At 41.3% G+C, this 12154-nt stretch overlaps 1 protein-coding gene across 1 annotated transcript in view; it reads right to left on the bottom strand.

The window, feature by feature from the left end:
* The window catches only part of LOC121189245 (sodium/potassium/calcium exchanger 3-like), a 61565-nt gene extending 59723 nt beyond the window's left edge, over window positions 1-1842 (bottom strand). The window contains exon 1 of the mRNA XM_041049179.1: window positions 1584-1842. Within this exon, the coding sequence (XP_040905113.1) occupies window positions 1584-1764 (181 nt within the window). The 5' untranslated portion in view covers window positions 1765-1842. The remainder of the gene's footprint in view (window positions 1-1583) is intronic.
* Window positions 1843-12154: the final 10312 nt, after the last annotated feature.

Raw genomic sequence — 12154 nt, 5'->3', positions numbered from 1 at the left:
TCCAAACATCTCACAAGAAGAGGTAAAACTTTCTCAAAGATACAGGAGTCCTGACTTGTGAAACTCTTCTCCTGAACTTTTTTTTCCAATCAAAAAAAAAAGCCCTTTTAGAAGCAGGTGTGAAAATAAATGCTTTTTCTGTCTGAACATATTGTTTTTGTCGTGTAGGACTAATAAGAACTTCTTTATTACAGATGCCATCCACACTGTTCATACTGTATGAATGGTAATTACATAATTATTAGATAAATACAGTCTGAAGCAGTCCGGCTCATAATGCCTCTGTCACCATTTCACATTCTCATCTTTTCTGTGGCCCCTGAGAACTTTAGACTCCAGCACACCATCAGAACAACATCCATGAGTCAGACAGTTGCTACTTTAGTGTTTTGGAGATTAAAAAAAAACAAACATACATGAAAATCTGAATGTAACAAGCAACGGAGAGAGTCTGAGTCCGAAGGACTCTGGTCTGCAGTGTGTTTCTATACAGCTGCACCACCTGGGCTCTGTGGTCTCAGAAGACTTGGTAATATTAAGTAACATTAACTGGACCTCTGACTTCGCCGTCAACAAGACCTACTTGGCAAAAGACACCAAAACTCTGGCCGAGCTTAAGCGCTGGTGATGATATAAAGCTGTTTGATAGCCTGAACCAACAGGAAGAAGGTGAAACTGATACTTTCTGATTCTGATTAGCTGATCCCTCATAAACCAGTCAATATGACAACCGATGATATACATTCCCAGTGAAAGAACGCTGCCCCTTATCGTTGAGGCAGTGTCATCAGTTGTCACTGAATAAAACAGACAGGTATCCCCAGCACGTCAACGCTCCAGCTTATCACACGCCCTCTGCCTGCTGCAGCTGACAGGAAATTCTTTTAAAAAGCAGATTTCTGTTAAGTAATTCAAGCAACAGAGCAGCACAATCAGCGCTACCACTTCCAGGGGATTATTAGTTACAGATGTTGAGCTACAAGAAGGCATGTTGTTGTTGTTGTTGTTATTTTCTTCTGTACAGTGATTGTAAATGTGTGCTGATACACTATGCTAACAAAAATTCAATCAGACCTATCTACTCATCCTAATAGGATCTATACTGTGTTTTAGCTCTGACAGCCTGATCAGTGGTTCTGTACAGTAACTATACAGTCTACTATTACCACTCAGTTACATATGGTTTCCATCCATTTTACTGTACACAGTCTTAGAAAGTGTCCGTGTTGTTCATAGATCAGAACTGATCTTACTGTACTTTAGCTCCTGTTTTAAATTCAGTGTTTTTATGTCAGATTATTTCTCGTGTTACCTTAATCTCTGTTTTCCTTTCTAACACCCACCACAGCAGCGCCATTCAGCCTTATTTTGCCGTTTTACGAATTTGAAATCAAACAAAAATGCATCCAAAAGAAAATAAGAATCCTAAATTCACCCATGACAGTGTGTTGCTCTAACAGTCCTTCTGCCTCCGAACAGCCTGTTGTTCCCGTTTGCCACAAACTCCACATTAACGCTGTCTTCTTCACAAAATAAACCTGTGATTGACGGGAAATAAAGAGACGTTTAAACTGGCCCCTCACCTGCTTTCTGTGCTACAGACTGGAGCCCTACGACGAGCCCCAGCAGTACCCCCGCAAAGCACATCTGGACGGCGAACAACTCCTTTCGCTTTCTCCGTCTGGCTTTGCTCCTCCGCCGGTTAAGCATCACTCCTCCTCCGACGGCCGTCTCCGGCATCCCGTCAACCACCACGCGGGCCATGGCTGCTCTTCTCGCGGCAGGCTTTCCGACGGAACCCCCGGTGGTGGCGGTGGCGGTGCAAAGGTACGAGGAACTGAATTGAAGGGGAGGGAGAGACAGAGCGATGCGCTGTGTGGGCACTGAACTTACTCGACGAGAGAAGATACGACTGGCTGGTCAGTGGGTTTGTCAAGGTAACCAGAGTGTTGGAAACGAAACATCCGGCCTCGAATTTCAAAATAAGACTCTTATCGAGTCACATTTATGAAATTCTGAGTAACAGCGGCCAATACACAGACAGATAAATAGATAGATAGATAGATAGATAGATAGATAGATAGATAGATAGATAGATAGATAGATAGATAGATAGGTAGGTAGATAGATAGATAGATAGATAGATAGAACATTATTTCGTATGTTTTCTTTTTATTGTCCGAGACCCTCAGTTGACTAAATAAAACTAAAACAAATATATATTTGTTTTTTAAATTTTATTAATGGTTGATATAGATATATTTGAAAGCTACTGTACATGTAATATCTCAGCAATGTTTATTCTTGGAAGACAGTAAAACCGCTATTGGACCCCATAACAAGAGTCACAGTGCTAATGATAAGAAACAAAATTAAATGTATCAGATATTAGTTTTGTTCCTCATATAGTTCACAGAGAGTACATGGTTTTGGACTGAGTCCTACGTGCCACACTGTAATAGAAGTTAAAAAAAAAAAAAAAAAGACAAAAAACTATAAAGACATAAATTATAAAGTGTTACATACATGTCTATGCTGTACATTCACAAGCTAAAATCCCGAACGTTGCATAAAGTAAGTGCTTTAACTTAAAAATCCTATTTCCGGGTCTCAGTTAACTCTGGTGCATTTGACGCAGTTTGAACAGGTCGATGATAAGTGCCTCCACCGTGTTTTTTCCCTCCTCCACGGACGGAGTCAGAGGGCGGGCCTCCTGGCTAAACGACACGGGACAGAAGTGTGGTTTCTCGGCGTGGACGTTGAAGCAGAGCGCGCTGCTGCTGCTTCGGAACCGAGGTTAGAGGGAGGGAGAAACATGAGGGAGGGGCGTGTGCGTTGGTGTGTGTGTATGTGTGTTTATGAAAGGGTAACATGACAGTAATAACATAACATTATTATTATTATTATTATTATTATTATTATTATTATATACCTGCTAAGTTTTACAGGGCTAAAATATAAAATGTGATTCCATGTATTCTCTTGTTGTCAGTTTCTATCAGTGAAACTACAGAAGACTGAAGTCATGTTCGATAAAATGAGACTCCTGGGAGACAATAAAGACAATGAGATTGATCTTTCACATCTGAGACGCAGGCATACACTCACACCATGCCGACTGGGTTAAAGGTCACAACCTCTGACCTCTCTATGGGGAAACATCCCACAGATGCTTTCATTTTTTCTGAAGCGGAAGAGAGGAAGGAGCAGAGGAGTGAAAGAAAAAGGAGAAAGTCAGTTGTTGGGCAGCTTAGATCATCACTTCACTGTGGAGAACGTCATGTAAACACACTGAACTGTCACGTCTCTGTGTGTGAAGGGTTTGCAGGAATCACTCCACTTCCCTGTTCTTTTCTCTTCCTCCCACAGAGGTGTGTAATGATGTCATCGTGGGAAGGACTGAAATTGGAGACCCATAATGCCATGGGAGAGATAGAAAGCAGTATGGCATTAGTGAATGAGCTCCCAGATTACACCTACAGCCTCTTGGCCCACGCTTATGTGTATGCACACACACACACACACACACACTTCCTTCATGACGGATTGGGTATAATCCTCATCCTGAGCAATAGCGTCTGACAGCCGTGATTCGAGACAATGACAATGACATATCGAGCGTGCCGGATTAGGAGCCAGAGAGGGATTTTAACTCTCCGTCCTTTGGGTAAAACCTCCAGAGAGTTACTTGTTGTTTTTTTACATTCGCTCTCTGCAAACCTCATGTCATATTTTGTTGCTTCTGACGGGGCAGAAATACACTGGATGTTGAATGGAAAAGAACATGACATAAAACATAACGCACCAGATCAAGGGTTTTAACATGTTTTATCTCAGTAACTATAAGTTGGGTTAGGGTTAGTCCACATCTCAAACTGTGTTTAAACAGTTATCAGAGCTTTGTCAGCAGGATTAAGAATGGGGGGGGGCACTAGCTCTTTTCTTCTTCTTAGAGCTAGTAGCCACCAAATCACATTCATAAATATAGAAAAATGGGTGCGATGAGTACCTGGCATGAGACTGACACGGTTGTCCAAGTTTTCTGAGGCGACTCAAAGAAATTAAAAAAAGCTTAACTCTGCATATTTATTTAACTGCTATGAAAGTGTTTACATTTTGACTGAAAATGACATCAGTGGGACAGATGTGACATTTTTTTTAACTAATTTGTTTGGGGCAAAATTATCATCCTTCCAAACATAAATCAGCTAACACAAACACACTGTCAGACAGTGAGCTGGTCTGTGCATCAAATATAGTAAAAGTTGTGTGTTTTACAGTGGTCAACTAAATAAATAAACACAGTTTTTGTGATTGGATAGATCCCATCTTTGCAGGTTCCACAGTCAGAGTGTGTCTGGACTCAGCCAAGTGTATTAAACCATGTATTAAACCACTTGTATTAAACCACTTGTTAAAGCCCTGTTGGTGAGTGTTCTTGGCCTCTCAACTGCCTGGATCTTCAAATCTGAACCACAGTGTCACTGTGCTTGGAGTGTATTTTATGTATTATACATTTCCCTACCACTTCTGGTGTAATGTTAATCAATGAAATTAACAGCAAATCACTTAGTAGCATATCTGTAGAAAGGGGTGATGCCACCTGCCTTGTTAGCCAAATAACCAAAATGACATCGCCTTTCACCTGCTGCTGAATAAATTTAAAGAAGTATTTAATCATTACTTTAATAAAAAGTCCTAAAAAAGACAGTTGAAGTAGGGAGCTAAGAAAGATAACGAGGTAAAATTGAAGTGAAAAAATTACAAACATCATAGTTATGGTTAAGGCATCTTACAACAATTTCCTCTGGGAGGTGTACTTCCCAGAATGTGTGCGTTGGTTGGTGGTGTTCACCCGTTTAAAAAAAAAATCACCCGCTGTCCACAAGACTACAATCTAGAACATAATTCCACATTTCTGCTACATATGTGGCCTAGTTTTTAAAAAATGGCCCTCCCTCTTTACATTGGGGAAATTCCTCTATCACAGTGTTTTTCAACCACTGTGCCGTGTGCCGCGAGATAATGTCAGGTGTGCCGTGGGAAATTATCCAATTTGTGTGCCTGTGCGGTGTAGCGCCTGGCAGAGTAGTCATGTAGTACTCTTCCATACCAGTAGGTGGCAGCAGCAGGTAGCTAATTGCCTTGTGCTTGGAGACAAGCGAATTAGTGACGCATGCGGCATCCATGCGCCACTAATTCGCGTTGACGGTGGCATTGTGGCTAGCGGGACGACGGTGAAAGTTATGGACGAAAGTTTTTGAAGAGGAAAAATGCTGACTCTGAACTGGACCCTGGACAAAATCCGGACCCAGATGAAGGCCCTAGTATGAGTGGAGGTCAAAAGAAAGCAAAGACGGTGACGTCGAGCAGAGTTTCTGGCGCGAGGCAGTACAACGAAAGCTATCTTTCATTTGGATTTACGTTTACCGGAGATGCAACGGCACCGACTCCGTTGTGCTTGATATGTGGTGAAAAGCTCTCCAACAGTGCTGTGGTCCCATGTAAGCTTAAACGCCATCTCCAAACCAAACACTCTTCGCTTCAAAACAAAAATGTGGAGTATTTTGTTCGCCTGCGTGAACACACGGACAAAAACCGCAAAGGTAAACGAGAGAGCCCTTAAAGCTAGCTACCACGTCGCTGAACTTCTGGCTAAATAAAAAAAAAAAACCCACACTGTGGCAGAGCAATTAATACTTCCCGCCTGCAAAGCCATTGTAAATGAGATGCTCGGATCCGAAGCGGCTAAAGAAATAGCCAAAGTCCCTCTCTCCGATAACACAATTTCCAGACGTATTGATGAGATGTCTGAAGACATCGGAAGTGTGGTTTTGGACAAGATCCGTATCAGTAATAAATTTGCGTTGCAACTTGAGGAGTCTACTGATATAAGTGGACATGCTCAATTCTTGGCCAATGTACGTTTTGTGGATGGAGAGTCTTTCATCGATTCCTGCCAGGATATCAGCTCTGTGTTCATCCAAACAGGCCCAGGTTTCACACTGAGTGAGTATAAATGTGAAAGATTATAAAATACTTTTTCTTTGTGTTTATTTGGTTCCTATTCAAGACGTTAGAATATAACGTCATTCTTCAATGTTAAAAAAAAAAGCTTATATTAACAATATGACACTTGTATTGTTAATGTTGCCTTGGCTCGGAAAAGGTTGAAGAACACTGCTCTATCAGCACTGTGTATTTACATTTGGGTAATAACGGTTCACTTTCAGAAGGAAAAGCAGAACTAACATGACGTTAGTGTCTGACTTTGTGCTAGTTAGTCTGACTTTGACTGCAATCTTTCCCTGAACTGGCTTCACGAATTTAATGTCAAACCAAACTTCCACCGTAGAGGTGTCAGACCAGAAAACAGCCACATGGATCCATTTCTGTAATGTTCATATTGATCACTTTTGAAGGCAACAACAAATATCAGGATAAGAGGAATGTGGGCTTCACAGCTTTGGCTTCACGTTCATACTGTTTTAAAAAAGGCTGCTAAACTACTAATGTCACACAATCACTAAAGGCACCAGTTCTGAAAAGTCACTGCTCACATCTGCAATACTTTAACTTCCTCATGTTATATGATTTCTGACTGCTGGCGTCCCAGAATTCACAGTTACCTGTCACTGACAAGATATCTAAGGTTTTAACATTCTTTTAAAATAATCTAATATTGTCTGAATGCTAGAGCCTGAGCATGCATTGGTGATGTAATGATTTACCAGTTAAAATATACACTTCAAACTTTAAAATCCTAATTCCTTGTTTCGTTCAATAATCTGCCCTTTGGTTTCACCAGTGACAACATGAAGAGAATGAAAAGTGTTGATTTTTACAGTCGCTCTCATTGCCTCTCTCACTCAAACACACACACACACTCTACACAGCTCACACGGACACACACTGCTTTTGTAGTGTGATGTTACACCTGCCTTTGATGTGTTGTTAGTTGGGGCATTGTCCTGTAAATCATTCCAGGATTCCATGTTTATTCCTTTCTGCGTTGGACCATTGAAGCTGCTCCTCGCCTCTTTTGATCATCAGGGATTTGGTTGGAACACTAAAAAGGATTTTTTTTTCTTGTAGAAGATTGATTAGGTGTGTTTGAAATTCATTACATGAGAAACAGAAGACTGCCCCTCCCTCACTGACTGAGACATTGAGGGTTGGTCAGTTTTCTGTTGTCCACGTGTGACACGTGTTTTCTTGATAATTTGAAGCTTAAAAGCAAAAATATTAAAACATATTTTACTCCTCAACTCCAAAGAACAGCAGCTGATAATGTCTGACTTCGATGTGTAGCTGTAGTGCAGGGTAAAGTACAAGCAGATAGATGAAACTCCTTCCCTCTGGTAGGTCAGCACAGGAGGGCAGTTTATAAGTGACACTAATTTACATACATTAATATGTGTAGTCTTTACAAAGAAGGAATTACAACACTCAATTCAAGAGGATTAACTAAAACATTATAGATCAAACCTTTTCATTACTGTGGGAGATTGTTAAGGTTCTTGAAAGAATTCAGATAACATTTAGATGACAGGATACACGCTACAAACAGAACTATGGTGTATGTATATGCTGGATATGGGACACTGATGGAAACATTTGGCGCCCTCATGTAGTGCTGCACGATTTGATGAAAATGTGCGATTGCGATTATTGTGGACAATATTGCAATTTGCGATTATATTATAAATTAATGGTGTCATGAGTCTACTTGCTTTAATATCAAGGACAACACAGAATAATGATAGTTTGTGTATTTTTCAATTCAAAACATACACAAGACACAAAGATTACAGACTGTTTTTTCCAAATAACTTAATATCAAAAAATAAATAAAAGTTTGAAAATAAAGATAGTAATGCAAATTGCAAATAGAATATCATTGTTAACTCAAATGCATTTCTGCTGGCAATTACGTAAACCTGAAAAAAATTCTTACAGTAGTCTTGAAAACTATAAGTGCATTTCTGCAAAGTGCAAAGGAAGTAGCAATACTGTAAACTTAACATTTTAGTAAACCTTACAAGTATTATTTGAAAAAAATAATATTTATGCAGTAAAAAAAATAGAGGCATTTCTGCAAAGTTCAAACTGAGACAAGTGCCTGTTTCTTAACATAACATTTGGTATTAGTTCAAAGTGCAAAGACACAGAAAGGCCTTTCTATGGAGGCCTTTCTCTAAACTAAGAGAATACAAAATGCTCAAAAAAGGACATTAAAGAGGAGTGTAACAAAAATCAAATGGGCTATAATTTGTACCCTACAACTTTCTCTAAAAATGAATCCATCAAGTTGTTCTTCCATATCCTCTTTCTATAAGGGTTACCACCACTTCAGAGGTTCTTTGACAAAAAAACCAACATATCCACCTTTTCTGGTTTCAGACAAGAGCGATGGGCTGATACAACATTACCGCTTGCACTGAAAGCTCTTTCTGATGCAGAGCTTGTTGCTTGTATGCACAGATATTTCTGAGCTAGTCTGGACAGCAAAGGAAAATTTGTGGCACTTCCACCATTTCAGTGGATCTTCTTCATGACTTACACATGGCATGTAAGTGTACGTATTGAGTTCATCCCTATTGAGCATCCCTACACTGTGCCATTAAGTTAGTTGGTGTTGATGCTGTTGTTGATGTGCATGTGCTATACTGGAAGAAACTGGCTAAAGTTTTCTTCTTAGCTTTAGCTGCAGGTGGTGAATTGTCCAAATCCAGGCTATCCTCCATCACTATGGTGCGCTGAGGTTCAGGCTTCTGCTGGTGAATTTCCACCACCTATTAGAATGAGAAGAAGGAGGGGAAGGAGAAGTAAATGTTTTTTTAAATGTAATTTATATAGCACACTTTAGAATACATCAGAAAAAGCTTCATGGAAAGAGTCAACAGTCATACTACATGATAGAAGCAGTGAACGTACTCCAAAAACAACATCAACAACAACATATCATGGCAGCATAAGAGAAAATTATTACTTATCACCTCAGAGATCACTCGTTCCTTCATGGTCCTCGTTTCCTTTGTGCTCATGTATTTTGCTTTGAACCTGGGATCAAGGAATGTTGTGATGTTCAGCAGGTCCTGTGTGACTTGATATTTTTCACTGAGGTAGCTCAGGATTTTAGCTTTCAGTGATTTGGCAAGGTCACTGTCCTCTTGCTCCTCAGCCAGTACTGAGGTGTTCAGAATATGGAGAATGGGTTTCAGGTATGATATGCTTACATATTGCTCAGCTGACAAAGCATCCGTGAAGTCCTGGAGTGGGCTGAGAGCCTTGTTTACAGATTCCAGGACATCCAGCTCTTGCCATGAGGGCAGTAGCTGTCGTGCTTTGCGGTCTGTAGAGAGAACCTTGGTCAAGGCACATTGTTGTTCCAGGATTCTTGCTGATTCTTGCTTGATCATTTTCTGTGTGGATCGCCATTGTGTTTGGCAGTCTGTCACCATGGCATGTTCTGGGAGGTTGAGCTCCCTCTGTGCCTCCTTTAAAGCTTCTCTTTTCCTCCAGCTATGGGAGAAGTGGCCCACAAGCTTCATGCATATCCCAATAGCCCTGCTGGTGCGGTGAGCTTCACTTTTTACAGCATTTTCTGTAAAAGAGAAGAGTGAAAGACACCCATGAACTTCTCTTTTCCTCTTTACATTCAGACACATGCAGTATTATCTCAAACAACTGAGTCTTATACAGTAACAAAGGTCATTGTTTGTAAGTGTGTGTGTACAAAACAGCTTCTATCAGACATGTTTATGATTTTTGTCAAAATTGAAATCTAAAATAATTTGACTTTCACTAAGTAGAAAGCGCAGGGATCATTTTTACATTTACCAAAGTGCTGTTTGAGACTATGCAGGGCTGATAATGCAGCATCAATTTGATCAGATAGGGCGAGCTAACAAAATACAGATAAATAAAATGAATAAATAAAGAAACGGCAAACAGCAAGGTTAAAGAGTGTAGAAAGAATTAACTTACCGATGGCAAGATGATGTCTGTGGCCAAAACAGTGGAATCTTTGCCAGTCATTAAGCTCCACGGCCTTTATGATGTTACTGGCATTGTCTGTAGTGATTGTAACGTGACGTTCCTCGCACAGCCTCCACTCTGCCAAAGCCTCCTTCAGGCCTGATGCAATGTTTTCTCCCGTGTGATCCTGAGGGAAATACGATGTTTGCAGGGAGCGGCTTTTAAGCTCAAAGTCATCGTCGATAAAGTGGACTGTCAGGCTTAAATAAGGTTCCACGGTTCAGCTTGACCACAAGTCTGTTGTGGTTGAATAAAACTTGACGGTAGCCATTTCGGTTTGAACCTCACTGCGGCATTTGTTGTAGAGCTCGGGAATAGCGGTTTGGGAGAAAAAGTTCTGTGAGGGTAGCTGATATCTCCTGTCCAGCGTGCGGATCATATTTTGAAATCCCTCCTTATTAACTGTATAAATCGGCACCATATCTTGTGCCAAATAGTTTGTTATGGAATCTGTGATTTCCCTATGTTTTTTTGAGGTCTTTTTTTGGCGTGAGATTTGCAAATACATCCTTGATTGTACGTTGTGGTTCTTTCAGGGGGTTTTCAGTTTTACCTTTCATATTACTTGGTTGGCCTTTTATTTGCATACACTCGTCGAATTTTTCTCTGTGTTGTCGCAAATGTTGGTACAGATTGGTCGTATTACCTCGGGACGTCGCGACTTTAGCTCTGCAGGTTCTACAAAGCACGTCTTGCTGTTCAGGGTCATCATATCTGAATCCAAAGTATCGCCAGACAACAGAAATTACATTTTTTTTCGCCACCAACTCTGCCCTTCCCTCGTGTTCCTCCTCAGCTTCCATGGCAGCCACTACTGTTTGCTGAAAGCCGGGTAGTCACGTGACCATACCTGCGGCTGCCCACAGCGTGTGGCTGTGGCGTCAATTACTCCACATTGGTTTACATTAAATCGCAAATCGCAGTCTTTTATGCAGCTGAAGCCAACTGAAACGTCATCAGCATCATCATTAACCTGAATTATTATTGTTATTATTACAGCATCTCAAGCCTGGTCAACACTCAAATGTCCATCATCTCCCGAGATCAGTTGGAGGCGTGGATCACGTTGCTGCAAATGTTCCGGGGCCAGTGTCTAATGCTGTTTCTGCCCTCTTTCTTGGGCTTTGGCTTATCCATCGTTGGGGCGACGATGCATTTGGGGGGGGGTAGATTGTAGCAAGATGAGATGTTTCGCCTTGCATCTCCCAGTGCGAGTTTGCGCCGTTTTGTTCACCTCGGCTCTCGTTAGCCTATTACCACATGAGGGCACTCTATAAAACGGTGCTGTGGCCATCTTGACTCTCTCTTGCTCCTGGCTCCGAGGCCCACTTCCTGGTCGCTCGCTTCCTTCCGCCTTGTCGTTGCTGGTGCAGACGCCAAACTCACGGTCCTCCACCGACGTGCACGGCTCGTGGGTTCATTCCCAGTGCTGCAAATTAGCCGCAGGTTGCTGCTAGCCTCCACTGTTGCGGAGTGAACATGCGCTCGCTTCTCTCTCCCGCAGGTGATCACACGTAGCCTGATTGGTATGTACGCCTCGGTGCATTTGATGCATTTAACTTGCATGTATATGTAGCTTGGTTAACTCGCCACAATTCATTTATTTAACACTGGAACACCATAAAATAGGATGAATACGTTTTTGATTTAATGACCCACATGACCCCATTAATCTAACATCACTGTGGAACACACGTTACTTCTTTAAGCTTACAGCTGGTCATACTGTTGTGCTGTGTATGAAACATTACAGTTTCTGTGGCTCACCAGCGGGGATTCAGGGTTTTAATCTTGTTGACAGAGAGGCCATGTTTGAGCTTTGCCATGTACAGTTCACCTCACACGCACTTGAGGATGCAGTGATTCATTTAAATGTAGCTATGTGAGTGTGAAGCAGTGTATACACTATTTACTGCCTGTCAGACAGGAAAGGTTGTATTAAAGAAATCCTTGTTGCCCTCTGGATGAATAACTCTGTCCTCAGTAAGCAGATTATGGACGGTTTTGTTCAGGTTTCTTGTTTATATTCACACAGATGTGTGCACACATGCGCACACACACTCACATGTACACACACACACATACCCACAGAGCAAACGATCTCTTCAGAGTG

The sequence above is a fragment of the Toxotes jaculatrix genome, chromosome 11 (genome assembly GCF_017976425.1).
Source record: "Toxotes jaculatrix isolate fToxJac2 chromosome 11, fToxJac2.pri, whole genome shotgun sequence".
NCBI lineage: Eukaryota > Metazoa > Chordata > Actinopteri > Toxotidae > Toxotes > Toxotes jaculatrix.
Note: the sequence above shows the minus strand (reverse complement) of the source record. Positions and strands in the feature narration are given on the sequence as shown.